Source organism: Gadus morhua, chromosome 20, assembly GCF_902167405.1.
Source record: "Gadus morhua chromosome 20, gadMor3.0, whole genome shotgun sequence".
In the NCBI taxonomy this organism is placed as follows: Eukaryota; Metazoa; Chordata; class Actinopteri; order Gadiformes; family Gadidae; genus Gadus; species Gadus morhua.
This window is the reverse complement of record NC_044067.1, coordinates 23852101-23872036: the sequence shown is the minus strand read 5'-3', so window position 1 is coordinate 23872036 and position 19936 is coordinate 23852101. Positions and strand designations below refer to the sequence as shown.

The 19936-nt window shown below is 49.7% G+C and overlaps 1 protein-coding gene across 10 annotated transcripts in view; it reads left to right on the top strand.

The window, feature by feature from the left end:
- The window catches only part of cerkl (CERK like autophagy regulator), a 37403-nt gene that overhangs the window by 7859 nt on the left and 9608 nt on the right, over positions 1-19936 (top strand). For 6 of the 10 annotated variants that reach the window (XM_030343734.1, XM_030343736.1, XM_030343740.1 and 3 more), the window contains 3 exons: positions 1126-1189; positions 5839-5981; positions 19261-19335. The exons of 1 other annotated variant lie outside the window; for it this stretch is intronic. In XM_030343734.1, the coding sequence (XP_030199594.1) occupies positions 1126-1189; positions 5839-5981; positions 19261-19335 (282 nt within the window). The remainder of the gene's footprint in view (positions 1-1125; positions 1190-5838; positions 5982-19260; positions 19336-19936) is intronic. 3 more of the 10 variants (XM_030343745.1, XM_030343742.1, XM_030343737.1) reach the window with 2 other exon arrangements.

Here is a 19936-nt window from a genome sequence, read left to right as displayed (position 1 = left end):
GGCATTGCAAAGTTGCATTTTCCCTGTTGCTAAATATCGAAGTGTTGCCAAACATGTTATCTCCGAACTGATTGGGTTATTCCTGTTTGTTGTGGACGTTATTGTATCCCGCACTAATTCAACCACAAGTTTGATACCTCATGATTTTGCCTATATTTAAGCGACCTTGACTATCTTGAAGGGAAAAATCCAAGTTATTATTATTATTATATCTCTTTATCAATTCAGAGTCCTCCAGTGTCTCCAAAGCATTCCGTCTCGCTGCAGCCATTTTCAGATTCTTTGTGAATAGGTCTAAGGAGTCCTTTCAAGGACTTTTAAGCTCTCCTACATTTAGGTACTACTTTTAGGCCTAAATACTTTATGAATTGCTCATAGCAAAATAAAATATGAGCCCTACATTTAAGACTGACACGCCAATTCTTTTTAGGAGTTTCTCCTAAATCCACCACTTATGACCTACTTTTAGCCCTACGATTCTTTGTGAATACGGCCCCTAATACGTTGTGTTTGAGACCAGTATAAGCCTAATACCCAGTATGGAATCAAATCTTAATCAATTCATTGTAGCTGGTTTAGCTGGTTTACTAACCCTAGTTTCCTAACACTAGCTTCCTAACCCTAGTTTCTTAACACTAGCTTCCTAAACCTAGCTCCCTAACCCTAGTTTCCTAACACTAGCTTACTAACCCTAGTTTCCTAACCCTAGCTCCCTAAAACTAGTTTCCTAACACTCGCTTCCTAACCCTAGCTTCCTAAGCCTAGCTCCCTAACCCTAGTTTCCTAACACGAGCTTCCTAACCTCAGCTCACTATCCATAGTTTCCTAACAATAGTTCTCTTACCCTATAGCTCAATAACTCTGGCTTCCGAACTCTAGCCTCTTAACTCTAGCTCCCCTACCCTAGGCTCCTAAGCTTAGCACCCTAACCCTAGTTTCCTAACCGTAGCTACTTGATCCTAGTTCCCTCGCCCTATAGCTCCCTAACTCTGGCTACCTAACTCTAGCCTCTCACATTAGCCTACTAACCCTAGCACCTTAGCTCTAGCTTCCTCAGCCCAGCTCCCTAGCAGCCGAGTGTTGAGGTGTGAAACTGACTACTAACCTGTCTCTCTCTCTCTGTAGTTACTGAAAGGAAAGGACACATTCTGATGGTAGTGAAGGAATGCAGTCTCACACAATACGACGGGTAGGCTACTCCTCATCATTCATCTGCCTGTCTGCCTGTCTGTCTGCTACAAGTCTGTCCGTAGGGTGAGTGGGAGGGTGCAGGTGTATTGGAGGCAGAGAGCAATAAGAGATAATCTTACAGCAGATGAGCTAGTCTGGTTTTGTATTTTTACGATTGCTTACACACTAAAATAAAATAAATAAAAAATGAAAACAGCTTGTGAGACTTCAGTCAAGGTGCAGAACCTCAGTCCAGATCTGCAAGACTAGAAGCACATTCTCAGTCTCACAGCTTTTGTAAAACACTAAACACAGTATACTGCTTAACACTGAACTTCTCTATGAGACACAGAATGACATTAGTTGAACGGCCCGACATAAACGGCTCTATGGTGTTGATAGGGGAGTGTGTGTGTAGAGTGCTATAACTTGACTCACCAGGCATGTAACCATACCCCTTATCGTTTCACGGGTGCTCCTTCTCCTTTTACCAGTGTCTGTTATTGTTGCTAGCCATACAAATAAAAAAGTATATCTGTATATTTTGGGGAAGGTTTTGGGCCCCCTGCTAGAGCTGCTGGGGGCAGCAACTCATCCTCAAAGCGGTTAAATCTAAATAATAGTAATAACACATTCGGCCATTCTCTTGAAGCAGAGGGTTGCATTCATTAACCGTTACATTGCAAACACTGGCTGGTTAAAGTTCTCAATGCAGTTCCATCTCCTCCCAGGAGCCCTCTGCCCAGGGTCTTCTTCCATACATAAAGCACACAAGATGTCAGGGTTTCTTTTGCCTCGTCTGTCGTGGTAAACGACATCTTGATGCAATTGTGATTCTCTATCAAAGTTGCCAGATAAACAAGGAACGAGTCGATGCCCTTCTGTTGAAGCTTAGTGCAGATCTCCTTGTGGTCCTGCTGTGACTCTGTCGTCCAAGAGCTGTTTGGAGGAAGATCAACTTTCATCTTGGAAAAAAGAATAAGTGCTCATAGCACCAAGAACATGAAATTATTTTCTCCTTATAGTTATGCACGCCAAAAAGGTAATAATTTATAATTTATGTTATGGTCCATTTGTACTACAACCACTTATAGATTTGTCCAAACACAATTTACATGTGGACAAATTGTATATCGTACTTGTAGATGGTTGAGCTCAATAATGGTTAAACCATCTAAATGTATCCAGCAACCTGTTGGTGGTAACTTGATGGTGTTGAAATGATAACTAAGAAATTGAAGGCAACGTTGGAGGAAGAGGGAGGGTGGGGATGAGAGAGAGAGCCTATGGAGGGGGCAGGGAGAGAGAGGAAGATCTGGACCTGGGGGAGGAGGTGGATGAAGAAGACAAGGACCAAATTGATCATATCAGGTTCGAGCAACATAAGATTACCGTGGTAGTTATAAACCAGAGGTTGACATGTAGAGGCTGGACAGAGAGTTTAGCGAATCCTCAGCAGATATAGTGTTGCAACAGTATTTAAGACACCATGACAAGAGCACAAGCAAAATTGTTCCACTGCCTCCAGTAACATCAGTACACTGTAGCCTATTTGCACATAGGAACTTCTTGGTTCCCATTCACGGCCTTCCATGTTTGAACCAATGCCTTGTCCGCTGGGATGCCTTGTTTGACCAAACACATGCTAAACTGCCTGGTCTACATAGGATCACAGGTCGAGGAAGTCCAGGAGGAAGGGGCCCGATATTCTCAGAGGAACAGACAGAGAGCTATCGTTCACATGGCTATGGCGAATGATGCAATACCCCTTAGAAAAATTCAAACACCCTCGATGACCACAACGTTTTCAATAATTTCCATCTCCTCTGTCAGCACTGTTGTTGAAGTGTGAAGAAGAGGTAGAGATTTGGGTAGAATCTTCATCAGCTAATAAGCTACAGTTGCTGTCTGACGTGGTTCAGATAGTCTTGGTGAAGTCCTGGGTGTTCAGCCTTATGTGCTGATGATTGAGCAGTTGTCATGGTCTGTGTCGTGTTTTGGTGTGTTTCCCTCCTGTGTTGATTACTGCTCCCTCCCCTAATGTGTCTCAGCTGTTCCTCGTTGCGTGTCTTGTGTTTGTTACTTAAGCCCTTGTCTTTCCTTTTGTTTCTCGTGCCGTCATTGTGGTTTGTTGGTCCTGCGTGTTCTCTGTGGTTACCTGTGTTCCCTTGCTCCTTGCTCCTTGCCTTAGCCTTTTGGCAGAAATAAAGTGCAGTTTTTCCCTACCCGTCTGCATCTGGGTCCTACCTGCCTGCCTGCACCCACAACCTTAACAGAATGACAGCACCAAACTTGGACCCAGCGGACGCTCTATTTTTCCGTGAGTTGGAGGATTTGTTAGTGTCGATAATCATAGCTATGGATGGCTGGGAGAACATTCCAAGCAGGAAGAAGCAGGAGGCTGTGTTGGGGCGTACGTGCAGGGCTGTTGCGTCAAGGCCCGAGTTGGAGGACGTCTTACCCGAGTGGGCAGTCGAGCTGCTCAACCCCACAACCTTTTGGCCGGAGAGCTACATGCCACTGCCACCGGACTTTGGTGACCGGCCTAAGCCTCTACGCTCCTGCTCTCAGGCCCCGTTCACACGAAGCCGATTTCATGGCGAAACCGCAAAGGTCTTGTACGGTTCGGCCTTCCGTACACACGAAGCCGGCGAATCCGCTGACCGAAACCGCAAACTTCTGAAACCACCCTCGGAGGTGGTTTCAAATCTACCCGGTTTCGTTTTGGATTCGTGTGTACGGCTGAAACCGACTGAAACCGCAAACCATGACGTCATCGCCCCACCCCTCGACCTCCTAGCCAATGGCTCTTAAGCCCGCGGAGTCTCAGAAATCACATGCGAGCATGCGCTTAAGGGCAGCCTTTATGCGCATGCTCGCCTCTTCTTCTTATCTCATTCCTTCTGGAAATGAGATAATCTACCGGTTTCGCTTGGCTTCGTCTTTACGGAGATACTCTGAAACCGGATAGATCGAAACCGTAACGGTTTCGCCCGTTTCGGCTTCGTGTGAACGGGGCCTCAGTCTCTGCCCCCGGTCCCCAGCTACCAGCCTCAGCCCCCGGTCCCCAGCTACAAGCCTCTGCCCCCGGTCCCCCGCTACCAGCCTCTGCCCCCGGTCCCCAGCTACCAGCCTCTGCCCCCGGTCCCCAGCTACCAGCCTCTGCCCCCGGTCCCCAGCTACCAGCCTCTGCCCCCGGTCCCCAGCTACCAGCCTCTGCCCCCGGTCCCCAGCTACCAGCCTCCTCCCTTACTGACAATCAGAGTGGGGGTGGTGAGTTTGGGGTACCACCCGGTTCCTCCTGGCACTACAGCTCCCGCACTGACTCCGGTCCCCGAGCCCTGTCTGGTTTCTGAGCCCACTCCTCACCTTCCAGAGGAGGACCGGCCTCTTTGTCTGTCTGAGGAGGTCCGCCCTCTGCTCCTGCCGGAGGAGGCCCGCCCTCCAGACCTGCCTGAGGAGGTCCGCCCTCTTCTCCAGAGGGGACACGCCCTCTACCTTGCCTTTCTGAGGGGTCCCACCTTCCAGAGGGGGTCCGCCCTCTGCCTGGCCTTCCTCCAGAGGGGATCCGCCCTCTACCTGGCCTTCCTCCAGAGGGGAGCCGCCCTCTACCTGGCCTTCCTCCAGAGGGGACCCGCCCTCTACCTGGCCTTCCTCCGGAGGCGTCCCGCCCTCTACCTGGCCTTCCTCCAGAGGGGACCCGCCCTCTACCTCGCCTTCCTCCAGAGGGGACACGCCCTCTACCTGGCCTTCCTCCAGAGGGGACCCGCCCTCTACCTCGCTTTCCTCCAGAGGGGACACGCCCTCTACCTCGCCTTCCTCCTGAGGGGACCCGCCCCCCACCTCGCCTTCGCCGGCCTCCTGAAGGGTTCCGCCTTCGCCGCTGCCAGCCTTCAGAGAGGTTTCCTTGCCGCTGCAGGCCTCCTGAGGGACTGAGCCCTCATCGTCCTTGCCGCCGGCCTCCTGAAGGGTTCCGCCTTCACTCTGCCTCTGCTTGCCCCCCAGGCCGTCCGCCTGAGACTCCCTGCCATGCCCTGGGGCAACTTTCTGGCCGCCCGCCTGACACCCCTCCGCTCTGCCCCAGTCCATTTATTTATTTATTTATTTTGATTGTCGTGGGTCGCCTGGGAGTCGACCCCTAATGGTACTGTCATGGTCTGTGTCGTGTTTTGGTGTGTTTCCCTCCTGTGTTGATTACTGCTCCCTCCCCTATTGTGTCTCAGCTGTTCCTCGTTGCGTGTCTTGTGTTTGTTACTTAAGCCCTTGTCTTTCCTTTGTTCCTCGTGCTGTCATGTGGTTCGTTGGTCCTGCGTGTTCTCTGTGGTTACCTGTGTTCCCTTGCTCCTTGCCTTAGCCTTTTGGCAGAAATAAAGTGCAGTTTTTCCCTAACCGTCTGCATCTGGGTCCTACCTGCCTGCCTGCACCCACAACCTTAACAGCAGTACTATCTTATACTGAATGTAGGGCTTCAAACCAGAATACTCTAGATACAGTCTATGTAGGACTAGGATTTGTGGAATTATATTGTTTCTATATTCCTAAAACCTACCACACCCTAACCAGTCACCCACTTTTTAACTGTGTGTGTGTGTGTGTGTGTGTGTGTGTGTGTGTGTGTGTGTGTGTGTGTGTGTGTGTGTGTGTGTGTGTGTGTGCGCGGACATGTAGTGTGGTGTGTGTAGGGGGTGATGGTACTGTAGCAGAGCTGGCCCATGCCCTGGTTCTGAGGGCACAGCTAGAGTCCCAGAGGGACCCAGACTGTGATCTCAACCCAGTCCAGGCTACTCTTCCCCTGGGAATCATCCCTGCTGGTGAGCTCATTGACACATTGCCAGACTGCTATTGCTAATAGGAAGGTAGATGTTGACACTGACTGCCTATAGAATGTTGACTGTCTATTGAATATTAACTGTCATGTAGAATGTTGACTCTGTCTTTATACTTTTTTTTTATATATATATATATATATATATTGGTGCTGTCAGTTAAACGCGTTATTAACGGCGTTAACACAAACCATTTTTAACGGCGTTAATTTTTTTATCGCGCGATTAAAGGGACACTGTGTAAAAATTACTCCCATCTAGTGGTACAATTGTATATTGCATTCCAACTAATAGTGCTCGCTTGTTCAAAAACTACGGTGGGCAGTATGTGCCAAGAAGCTGTCATGACATCCAATACTACCTCATCGAGTCATTCGAGTGATGTTGAGGTTCATTATTTCAAACAAATTTCAAACTGCATTGAATCATTAGTGTAAGCTAATGATGTATGAGTAATTACTCCTCGAGCAAGATAGTGAATTATTTCAGTCATCATTCACGCTGGCTCAGAGAGAAAACGCGTTTCAATTTCCTGTACCACGTATTGCTTTTTGTTCCTCTCGGCCGTTCATAGACCGGAAGAATATGGATGCCTCCATGAAGCTTACCCGTCCTATGTAACTACATATTAATTATTCTTCCCTCAGGATAAGTGAGATTTTTGGCAGAGATAATTTTACACCAATGAGGACTTATTTATGAATGAATACATTGATTTGAGGTAATAAATGACTTAAAATATTACAGTGTCCCTTTAACGCAGTTATTATTATTTTTTTAAAAAAAAAAATATTTATTTTTTCTTTGGCTCAAAACAACGAGGCAGTAGCCTGACTGCTATGTCCAAGGCAGTATGTTTGTCCTCCTCATCGTCATCCGCTTATCCGGGGTCGGGTCGCGGGGGGAGCAGCTCAAGCAGGGGGCCCCAGACTTCCCTTTCCCGGGCCACATTGACCAGCTCTGACGGGGGGATCCCGAGGCGTTCCCAGGCCAGTGTTGAGATATAATCTCTCCACCTAGTCCTGGGTCTTCCCCGAGGTCTCCTCCCCACTGGACGTGCCTGAAACACCTCCCAAGGAAGGCGCCCAGTGGGCATCCTTACCAGATGCCCGAACCACCTCAGCTGACTCCTTTCTAAGTAAAGGAGCAGCGGCTCTAATCCGAGTTCCTCACGGATGGCTGAGCTTCTCACCCTATCCCTAAAGGTGCGGCCACACCAGACGCGTATCTCGCGTACTTCGCGTATGAAATCGCCATTTTTTCCATAGGGAACCATTGGTTTACGCGCGTATTACGCGTATTACGCGTATTAAGCAACATTTTACGCGCGTATGTGGCGCGTATATTTACGCGCAATACGCGCTATACGCGCGTATATCGCGTATATCGCGTACATTTCAAGAGTTCAAAAAATTGAACTTTTTACGCGAAGTACGCGAGATACGCGTCTGACGAGACACGCATTGCCCAATCAGCGTTGAGCTTGACCCGACGTCACTGGCAGAGAGTAGTGAGCTTGGACAGAAGCATACGGCCGACATCTTTCTTTATTCTGTGTGGAAATAGTAACATAGTTACGCCATTAAATGCTTTTATGGAAACATTTCTAGCGAGAAATGTGCATTTTACTTTCATAATGTTCACTCTGTGAATGTGAAGGATGTTTGGTTTGATAGTTATGACGAAGAGGGAACGCTCCGTTCACTTGCATGGACAGAGTCTCTGGTTACTAAGCAACCTCAACGTCTTGGCGGACTATTTCTCTGCTGGGAAACACACCAGACACACCATGTGAAGTTATTTAACCCGATTATTGTTATTTATATCCGAGATTATTTAATCTAACCCGATCTAAACTCTATCACCCAAACACGGTGGCGTTGGGTTTTCCTACCTCGGACTCCAGCGCAGCCACGGCCGACAACTTTCTTTATTCTGGGTGGAAATAGTAACATAGTTACGCCATTAAATGCGTTTATGGAAACATTTTTAGCGAGAAATGTGCATTTTACTTTCGTAATGTTCGCTCGGTGAATGTGAAGGATGTTTGGTTTGATAGTTATGACGAAGAGGGAACGCTCCGTTCACTTGCATGGACATGGACTCATCTAGGCGAGTGACGTATGCGCGTATGGCGCGTATTGCGCGTATGTGACCATTTTTGACACAAAATGGTCAAGCAACATTTTACGCGTGTATCTCGCGTAAAAATTACGCGAGATACGCGTCTGGTGTGGCCGCACCATAAGGGAGACGCCAGCCACCCTTCTGAGAAAACTCATCTCGGCCGCTTGTACCCGCGATCTCGTCCTTTCGGTCATCACCCAGCCCTCATGACCATAGGTGAGGATAGGAACGAAGATCGACCGGTAGATCGAGAGCTTTGCCTTGCGGCTCAGCTCTCTTTTCGTCACAACGGTGCGGTAAAGCGAACGCAATACCGCCCCCGCTGCTCCGATTCTCCGGCCAATCTCACGCTCCATAGTACCCTCACTCGCGAACAAGACCCCGAGGTACTCCTTCACTTGGGCTAAGGACTCATTTCCTACCCGGAGTAAGCAATCCACCGGTTTCCTGCTAAGAGTCATGGCCTCAGATTTAGCGGTGCTGATCCTCATCCCAGCCGCTTCACACTCGGCCGCCAGCCGATCCAGTGAGTGCTGAAGGTCACAGGCCGATGATCCAATGAGGACCACATCATCTGCAAAAAGCAGTGACGAGATCCTCAGACCACCGAACTGCAACCCCTCCCCACCACGACTACGCCTCGATATCCTGTCCATGTATATCACAAACCGGATTGGTGACAAGGCGCAGCCCTGGCGGAGACCAGCACCCACTGAGAACGAAACTGACTGGCTGCCGAGAACACGAACACAGCTCTCGCTTTGGGAGTACAAAGATTGGATGGCCCTGGGGATAGACCCCCTTACCCCATACTCCCGCAGCACCTCCCACAGTTTCTCCCGGGGGACCCGGTCATACGCCTTCTCCAGATCCACAAAACACATGTAGACCGGAAGGGCATACTCCCAGGCCCCCTCCAGGATCCTTGCGAGAGTGAAGAGCTGGTCCGTAGTTCCACGTCCGGGGCGAAAACCGCATTGTTCCTCTTCAATCTGAGGTTCGACGATCGGCCGAACCCTCCTTTCCAGCACCTTGGAGTAGACTTTACCAGGGAGGCTGAGAAGTGTGATACCCCGGTAATTGGCACACACTCTCTGGTCCCCCTTTTTGAACAGGGGAACCACCACCCCGGTTTGCCACTCCTTTGGCACTGTAGCCGACGCCCACGCGATGTTGAATAGGCGTGTCAACCATGACAGCCCCTCAACACCCAGAGCCTTTAGCATTTCTGGCTGGATCTCATCAATCCCTGGGGCTTTGCCACTGCGGAGATGTTTGACTACCTCAGTGACCTCCACCAGGGAAATTGACGACGAAACACCATCTGCCTCCAACATAGAGGGCGTGTTATTCGGATTCAGGAGTTCCTCAAAGTGTTCCTTCCAACGTCCGACGACCTCCTCAGTTGAGGTCAACAGAGTCCCATCCTTACTGTACACAGCTTGGATGGTTCCCCGTTTCCCCCTCCTGAGGTGCCGGATAGTCTTCCAGAAACACTTTGGTGCCGACCGAAAGTCCTTCTCCATGGCCTCTCCGAACTTCTCCCACACCCGCTGCTTAGCCTCCGACACGGCAGCCGCTGCAGCCCTTCGAGCCTGTCGGTACCCTGCAACCGAGTCAGGAGTCCTCCAGGATATCATATCCCGGAAGGCCTCCTTCTTCAGTCGGACGGCTTCCCTGACCACCGGTGTCCACCACGGTGTCCGAGGGTTACCGCCCCTTGAGGAGCCTAAGACCCTGAGGCCACAGCTAGCCACCGCAGCTTCAGCAATGGAGGCTTTGAACACCGCCCACTCCGGCTCAATGCCCCCAACCTCCACAGGAATGCCAGAAAAGCTCCGCCGGAGGTGTGAGTTGAAGATACCTAGGACGGGGGCCTCCTCCAGACGTTCCCAGTTCACCTGCACTACTCGTTTGGGCTTACCAGGTCTATCCGGAAATTTCCCCCATTCCCTGATCCAACTCGCAACCAGATGGTGGTCGGTTGACAGTTCCGCCCCTCTCTTTACCCGAGTGTACAAAACATGCGGCCTCAGATCAGATGACACGATCACGAAATCGATCATCGATCTTCGGCCTAGGGTACTCTGGTACCAGGTACACTTATGAGCACCCTTATGTTCGAACATGGTGTTTGTTATGGATAATCCATGACTAGCACAGAAGTCCAATAACAAACGACCGCTCGGGTTTAGATCAGGGAGGCCGTTCCTCCCCACCACGCCTCTCCAGGTGTCTCCATCGTTGCCCACGTGGGCGTTGAAGTCTCCCAACAGAACTACGGAGTCCCCTACTGGAGCCCCATACAGGACTCCATTCAGGGTCTCCAAGAAGGCCGAGTACTCTGAGCTGCTGTTTGGTGCATACGCACAAACAACAGTCAGAGTTTTCCCCCCTACAACCCTTAGGCGCAGGGAGGCGACCCTCTCGTCTACCGGGGTAAACTCCAACACCGCGGCGCTCAGCCGGGGATTTATGAGTATCCCCACACCCGCCCGGCGCCTCACGCCCTTGGCAACTCCGGAGAAGAATAGAGTCCAACCCTTATCCAGGAGTACGGTACCAGAGCTGAGACTGTGCGTTGAGGTAAGCCCCACCAGATCTAACTGATAGCGCTCCACCTCCCTCACAAGCTCCGGTTCCTTTCCCCACAGCGAGGTGACGTTCCACGTCCCCAGAGCCAGCTTCTGCCGCCCGGGTCTGGTCCGTCGAGACCCCTGACCTTCGCTGCCACCCATGTGGCTGCGCACCCGACTTCAACGGGTCTTCCCACAGGTGGTGGGCCCATGGGATGAAGATAGGGGGGTGCCACGTAGTTTGTTCGGGCTGTGCCCGACCGGGCTCCGTGGCAAACCCGGCCACCAGGCGCTCGCCATCGAGCCCTCCGTCTGGGCCTGGCTCCAGACGGGGGCCCCGGGCTTCCTCCGGGCCGGGTCACATCTCCTCTTTTTACGTTATTCATTGGAGTTCTTTGAACCATTCTTAGTCCGGCCCCACCACCTGAGACCACTCTGCCATGAGAGACCCTACCAGGAGCACAAGGCTCCAGACAACACAGCTCTCAGTATGTTTGTATGTTCGTTTAATTGCACTATAGGCTTTTTTTTTGTATCGTCCTGCTTTGATCAGTATATGCCAATGTTGTCATCAATAAAAAAAACGTGCACTTCTACATGTTGATAAGAGCATTAAAATGAGAAAAATGAATGGGACAAAGAAATCAAGGGATATTTAGCATAGAAACAAATTAATCGTGAGTTAACTATGACATAAATGCGATTAAATATTTTAATCGCTTGACAGCACTAATATTACATATATATTAGAGCTGTCAAGCGATTAAAATATTTAATCGTGATTAATCGCATTAATGTCATAATTAATCGCGATTAATCGCAAATTATTTTTCTATGCTAAATATCCCTTGATTTTTTTGTCCCATAATTCTTCTCATTTTAATTCTCTTATCAACATGGTGAAGTGCATCGGCTTGCCTTGTTCAAATGATTTTTTATTGATAACAACATTGGCATATACACATACACTGATCAAAACAGGACGATACAAAAAAAGAGCCTATAGTGCAATTAAACGACTGCTTTGAACAAATGTCATTTGAACATAGCAGTCAGGCTACTGCTTCTTTGTTTTGAGCCAAAGAAAAAAAAAAAAAAAAGTTTTTTTTTCTTTTTTTTATAAAATAATTACGTTAATCGCGCGATAAAAAATTGAACGCCGTTAAATTTGGTTTGCGTTAACGCCGTTAATAACGCGTTTGACTGACAGCTCTAATATATTATATATAAATATATATATTATGTGGGCGCCTGGTCTCTGAGGTACAACAGTGGGATCACCAATTAGAATAGAGACAGGCAGAAGCGGGATTTGCGGTGAAATCAACTTATGTCATATATTTAAAAAAAAGGTGCAGGGGGGAAAGGGAGGGGCAAAATGCAACTCAAATCTTCACCGGGTTGGCGGCTGTCGTCAGGGTGCCCTTTCTGGCTCTTCCTGGCGTGGGGCCAGAGAGAGAGAGATAGGCCAAGGTTAGTGGGGTCTGTGGTCCCTGCCACTGACCTCTTCGCCCTAGCTCGGCTTGGGTTTCCTCTTGGAGTCTTTGGGGTTCCTCTTCAGCTGCAGGCCTTCTCTCGGGTTTCAGCACGACACAATTCACACACCGACAAAACAGCTCTTCGGTCCACTTGAACGCAACTTCATTAATGCGGTTTGGATTGATCAAGAGGGTTGGCCACAGGCCTCTTACCATGAGACTGGCCTAACGTGTCTCTGGTCTCCACACGCTCCTCCAGCCAGTCTTTCTTCAGCCTGTTCTGGTGGAGTTAAAAAGGCCCTCTGATTGCAGGGCTCACTCAGCGCACCTGTGAATGGTAAGCTGAGACACCCGAGTGGGGCGGGGTCTCTATGACACAGTATTTTAGGGAAGTACCTCCTATCCAGCACCACACCCCATGGCTGCCTTTGCCTGCCTTTGTGGCCACCATGTGGCCATGTGGTGCACTGCTCAGCGGCTGGGCCACCACATACCCCCACCCTCAGCTCTGAACCACGGTGGGGAGTGACAGACCAACAGCAATCATCCCTTCTCGACATGGCATCAGCGTTCCCATGAAGCTTTCCTGCCCTGTGTTCCACTGTAAACTTGAAGTCCTGCAGGTGTAAAAACCAACGGGTTATTCTGGCATTCTTGTCTTTGTTATGGGCCATCCAATTGAGCGTGTTCAGTTAATTGCAAACTCGCGGCCTAGCAAGTAATAATGTCATTTTTTCATGGCCCATTAAATGGTCAAGCATTCATTTTCTATGGTTGCATAGTTTCTTTCGTGTTGCAGTAGTTTGCGGCTGACAAAGGTTACCGGGTATTCCATGCCGTCGTGTATTTGGGACAGGACCGCCCCAAGTCCTACCTCTGAAGTGTCTGTCTGTAGCACAAACCTCCTGCTGAAGTCAGGTGTATGGAACACCGTCTCGCTGCACAGGGCCATCTTCAGACGATTGAAGGCCTGCTCGGTCTGGTCCGTCCACTTCACCCTGTTTGGTGCACCTTTGCTTGTCAGCTCATGCAGGGGGGCAGCTATGGAGGCAAAGTTTGGAATGAACTGTCGATAATATCCCATTAATCCTAGGAAGGTCCTCACCTGACATTTCGTCTGGGGTTGGGGCCAGGTTGCTATGGCATCCACTTTCTTCTCTTGGGGTTTCCCATTTCCTCGTCCCACAGTGTACCCAAGGTAGTTCGCCTCCTCCAGGGCCAGGGAACACTTTGTAGGATTGGCCGTCAGCCCTGCTTCCCGCAAGGCCTAGCTTCTAGGTGCCAGAGGTGGATATCCCATGACGTGCTATGAGCCTCTGGAAAGTTGCCGGGGCCCCATGAAGTCCAAATGGGAGGACCCGGTACTGGAAGGCCCCGTCTGGTGTCGAGAACGCCGTCATCGGCTTTGCTTGTGGCGTTAGTGGCACTAATACCCCTTGGTTAAGTCTAGTGTAGGAATGAACCGGGCAGATACTAACCTTTCGACCAGCTCATCCACACGGGGCATAGGATAAGTGTTGAATAGAGAGATCTCGTTCAGTTTTCTATAGTCATTGCAGAACCTAATGCTACCATCGGGCTTCCTAACAAGGACTATAGGACTGGACCAGGCACTGTGGGACTCTTCCACGACCCCAAGGTCAAGCATTTTCCTCACCTCCTCTCTGATGGCTTCTCGTCTGGCCTCCGGGATTCGATATGGTCGAAGTCTTACCGTCTTTCCCGGCTCGGTTTCAATGTCATGGGCGATGACTGTTGTCCTCCCTGGGGTCTCAGAGAAGCATCTTTGCTCCTGGAGCAGTTCTCCGAGGACCTGTACCTGTCTGGACGACAGCTGATCGCCCATTTTCACTGGCGGTAGACTCTGGGGAGACGGTTGGCACTGAAGACATTGGAGGGGACAGGGGGAGGTTCATGCCATGGCTTCAGTAAGTTTATGTGATAAATTAGCTTGCCTTTCCTTCGGCCAACCTGTCGTATCCTGTAATTCACTGGTCCCATTCGTTCCATTATCTCATAAGGTCCTTGCCATTTGGCTAAAAACTGCAGGCATTCGTGGGGACCAAGACCATCACTTTGTGTCCTGGTTCGAACTCTCTCACCTGGGCTCCTCGATTGTACACCCGTGCCTGTTGTGCCTGGGCTTGCTGCATGTGTTCACGAACCAATGGCCACACCTGGGTCATTCGGTGGTGTATCTGCTCCACGTGCTCCACGACACTGCGCTGGGGGGATGGCTGCTGCTCCCAGGCTTCCTTGGCCACATCCAGCATGCCCCGGGGTCTCAGTCCGTACAACAGTTCGAATGGTGAAAATCCAGTGGAACCCTGGGGAACTTCACGTATGGAGAAAAGGACATGAGGTAGCAGCTGGTCCCAATTCTTACCATCCACCTCTACAACTTTGCGCAGCATGTGCTTTAGGGTTTGATTGAACCTTTCTACGAGTCCATCTGTCTGAGGGTGGTAGACAGAGGTTTTATTTGCCTCACCTTCAGATTTGGCACAGTCTTTTCATCACCCCAGACATAAAGCAGGAGCCCTGGTCTGTAGGATTTCCTCAGGCAATCCCACTCTACTTTAGAGCAGGAACATTTCCAGGGCAAACGCCCTTCCTGTTGCCGAGCGTAGGGGAATTGCCTCTGGATACCGTGTGGCGTAATCCAGATGACTAAGATATAGCGGTGGCCGCTGCTAGACTTCGGGAGGGGTCCGAAATGTCCATGCCACTCCTACTAAAGGGGTTTCAATGATGGAAGGGGTATTAAGGATTTCGGTACGCTACCTTAGGGGAGTTGATTTGACACTCTCCACAGTGTCGACAGTATTCCTCCACGGCTCTCTTGACCCCCGGCCAGTAGAAGCGGCTGAGAACACGGTCATAGGTCTTTTCTCTCCCTAAATGCGCCCCTAGTAAGTGGGAGTTGCTAGGTACACACTTTTGAGACATATTCTCTGGGACAAGCAACTGTTCACAGATTTCAGAGTATTTTTGTTACTCGGTACAGCAGCTTATTTTTAACCATGAAATGGGGAAAAGACACTTGACTCACCCATCCTGGTTTTGGCCCTAATTACTCCCTCCATCCCTCCAGGCTTGGGTCAGGTTGGGATCCTGCAGCTGGGCTGAGCCAATCGTCCAGGCCTAAGAGTTTCATCTGCCTCGACTTGGGGAACTCTGAGAATACCTCATCTGACTGTATCTCTTCCAGGGGCTCCTGCTCCTCAGCTCACGTCCAGGATCCGTTTCTGTACTTTGCCTATGGAGGGGCCTATCACTCGTCATCGCTGGTTTCCGCAGGGCTGCCATCGGGTGACACGGCGGCGCAAGCCTGGTGGGTGTCGGAGGCCTTCGTCCAACCGGGCGTCGTCGGATTCACCTTTCGGTTCCTCAATTTCTCCGGCCAGTAGTGGGAGAAGAGCGGGCTGTCTCGGCTGAAAAGCACCGGCACCGGAGTTGCTCTACAACCCCGACCCGCATAGTGAAAGGTCTATGGGGAGTATAACCTGGACCTCCAGGTGGGATACTTCCGGGTGTCTCCATGGATGCAGGAGACGGAGATCTCTTCTCCCCAGGTGTCACTAGCAAACTGCGGTCTGACGAGAAACCATGCTTCCGGAGTCTAGAAGTGCTTCTGTGTCTCTCCCACCTATCTTAACAGGACACTTTGGGGCTGGGGCCCCCTGATGGGCCAACAGGTAGTTAGGGACTGGCTGAAGAAGCCCTTGCCACCCGTAGATGGCCGTAGGCATCGGTTCATCACGGTCCGTACACTCTCTGGCTAGGTGTCCCTCCTGGCCACAGGAATAGCAACGTGGGCGAGGAGGAGGCATTGGTACTCGCCTCTCCGTCTGTCTGGTACAGCCAGTCGGTGTCCGGGCTGTTGGCGTGTTCACAGCTTTGCCACTGGTCTCTCTCCCTCTGTTGACTTTAAATTAGTATGCGTGACACTTTCTGACCGCATTATGCTACCCATCACCCTGTGGTTCTCCAGTAAGGCTATTAATGTGTCTACACTTGGAGCCCCCTGCTTGGTGACATACCTCTTGGCGTCGTTTGGCAGTCCCCAGAGGCACCGGTCAATCACAACTTGGTCCACTATTGGTGGCCCTGCAGCTTCTTCCTGGGCCCGGACTGGAACCGCAGGGTCATAGCTCCAGTCATGCACAAGCTGGGCCCGAGCAGGAAGGCTAAGTCCATACTGAGCAAGGATGGCAACCTTGACCGTATCGTAGTTCACGGCATCCGCAACGGAAAGGTCCTGACAGGCTTTCTGAGCTTCCCCAGTCAATAAGGGCATTAGGTTGTTCCCCATTCTGCTCTTGGCCAGTTCTCCCTTGCTGCAGTCCTTTCAAGCAAGGCAATATACGTCTCTATTAGGGAAGGGAATCGAGAACAGGTTCTTGTTCAGAACCGGTGCCGGGTCAACCGATTCCTTGGAATCATTAGCAAGCCTGCTTACGATTCCGCTTACCGGTTCCCGAGGCCGCCGAGGAAGAAGCGCATTGTGCGTTCACACCAAACGCGACGGGGCGACAAGATCCCATATAAACTGAACGTAGAGACGCGTATAGGGCGAATTTTTCGCAAGAGAAAAACTTGTCGCGCTCCCCGTGCACAGGCGAGCGCGTTCACAAGGATTTGTGCCGCTCCAAATTTGCTCGAGTTGAAATATTTCAACTTGGACGCGAATTTCGCGTGATGACAGCCGTTCAACAGCGTGACAACTGAGTGACATGTGTAACATAACAGCCAATCAGCGTTCAACCATCAAACTCATTGCAATGCAGCCTGGGGTGAACTGCAGCATGGAGGAGAAAGTGATTGTTGGCGTTTGCGACTCCCGGAGCACTATATATAATAGTATATCATATAATATAATCGTATATATAATATCACGGCCAACAGCTCTGTGCGCCTCCGGATGGCCGTAGCGTGGGGAGCTCTCGTAGGGATTGGGCTTATCGGGGTTTGTTTACCGGCGTTGCTATGGTTTCCGGTCTTGTGTGTTTGAACGGTTTATTAGGCAGGCCCATCTAATAAATCTCTGTCTAATCAATACTTCATTTTGTTTATGTCAGTCGAATTTTGTTACAAGTTGAATGCAAATGAGCACTGTTAGTATTCCAAAAGGCACAAGCTCTTACTTGACTGTTTTCAGTCAGTTTTTTTAGTTTTATGGCACATAATGATTAGCCTGGCACCGCCCACCTACCTACTTCCGCTCAATTTTCATTTCACTTCAGTACTAGGTATGGGTCTGCTTAATATGAATGTGTTCCATGGAAACCAGATTTCTGGCGGTCCAATCAGCGAACAGAGGGAGTGGCTGAGAATGATGACGTCTAGTTTGCGCGCCAGTTTCAGTTGTGGTCAGAGGAAGACAATGGAGAAGGATACGAGAGAAGCTATTCGATCTGTTGTGGGATTGCTGCCGAAAATCGATAAATTAAAGCCGGAGCAAGAACAAGCTTTGCAGAGTTTTGTTGGTGGCCATGATGTTGTGGCGCTTCCCCCCACCGGGTTCGGGAAAAGTTTGATTTTCCAGCTGGCTCTGTTAGTGGTGAAGGAGCCCGTCCCGTCTCATGACATACGTCACGACCCAACGCTATGCAATTGGTTATGGCAGATCCAGAGTGGCACTGGGCAGATCCAATCCTTTTAAAACTTCTACAGACACCCGCCTCCAAGTGAGTGAACGTTTATCAATTGAGCAGTTCCAGACCTTCTGTACAAATTAAATTAAGTACGATGGTATGGCAGGACCAGGCTACATAATGATGGCATTTGGGCTTAAAAAGCCAATCATATATTTTGTTGTCTAGACCAATTGATTTGAAAATGCACAATTTCCTAATGCTAGACGCACTTCTGATCAGATATTAAATAGATTTGATACAAACAAACACATTTGTACTTATTTTCTCACCCAATGAGAATCGATAAGAGAATCGATAAGGAATCGGATCGATAAGCAGAATCGGAATCGGAATCGTGAAATTCTTATCAATTCCCATCCCTAGTCTCTATGTCATCATCCGGCGTCTGCTTGGTCAGCACATCTCGTGGTCGTCGCTCTTGATTTCCGCTTACCCTGCACAACTCAGTTACAGCTGACTGCAGCGTGGCTTGGGTTTTCAAGATCTCTCTCATGGTTTCTTCCATATTCAAAATTATTATATTTTTAAAAAATTGTTCTATTCCGATCGGCTCACCAACTGATAGCATGGACTCAGATTGCCCGCATCCTCCACCATATGTGGGCGCCTGGTCTCTGAGGAACAACAGTGGGATCACCAATTAGAATAGAGACAGGCTGAAGCGGGGTGTGCGGTGAAATCAACTTATGTCATTTATTTATAAAAAGGTGCAGAGGGAAAAGGGAGTGGGCAAAAGGCAACTCAAATATTCACCGGGTTGGCGGCTGTCGTCAGGGTGCCCTTTCTGGCTCTTCCTGGGGTGGGGCCAGAGAGAGAGAGAGAGAGATTGGCCAAGGTTAGTGGGGTCTGTGGTCCCTGCCACTGACCTCTTCACCCTAGCTCGGCTTGGGTTTCCTCTTGGAGTCATTGGGGTTCCTCTTCAGCTGCAGGCCTTCTCTCGGGTTTCAGCACGACACAATTCACACACCGACGAAACAGCTCTTCGGTCCACTTGAACGTAACTTCATTAATGCGGTTTGGATTGATCAAGAGGGTTGGCCACAGGCCTCTTACCATGAGACTGGCCTAACGTGTCTCTGGTCTCCACACGCTCCTCCAGCCAGTCTGTCTTCAGCCTGTTCTGGTGGAGTTAAAAAGGCCCTCTGATTGCAGGGCTAACTCAGCGCATCTGTGAATGGTAAGCTGAGACACCCAAGTGGGGCGGGGTCTCTATGACACAGCTTTTTAGGGAAGTACCTCCCATCCAGCACCACACCCCTTGGCTGCCTTTGCCTGTGGGGCACTGCTCATTGGCTGGGCCACCACAATATATATATATATATATATATATATATATATATATATATATATATATATATATATGTACTATGTATATGTGTACATCTGTTTGTATGTCTTATCCATCTATCTCTGTGTATTTCAGGTTCCACAGACATTATTTCATGTTCCGTCCATGGAGTTAGACATCCTATCACAGCTGCTCTCCACATCATCCTGGGTATGAACAGACAGCCAGAAAGACATAAAGACCGACAAACAGAAAGACAGACAGACATAAAGACAGACAGATATAAAGACAGACAGGCAGACAGAAGGACACCACCTTTCACCTGCCATTAACATGCGTTTAGGGCATTCAGATATTTATCCAATGTTGTCAAAACGCATAAAGAAAGTCCAGACACAGTATTGATCAGACCTGGGAAGCCTTCTGCCACTAACAAAGGTGTAGACACATCCAGCTTCCCAATATGCATGTCAAGTGTTATATCCACATCCTGGGGCAGGAAAGGGATGTGTCTTCCTCTAGTTTCGCTGATCAGTTCACCTTTACCCATCAAGCTCTTTAAGCTGAACATGCACCAGCAAAATAGCGTCTGTTGGTGACTCCTCCTTCGGATATCATCGCACTTCAGGACCCGAGGCTGCTTGGGCCAATATCACTGGAAAGTATAGTTAAAAAAGAATGTATCTTGCCCCAGCGATCCACCAAGATCCATCAGAGTGTGGAAATGTCACACAATGGGCCCTATCTTGCATCCAGCGCAGTTGACTTTCTACACCGACGCATGTACCATTGCTAGTTTGCACCCGGCACA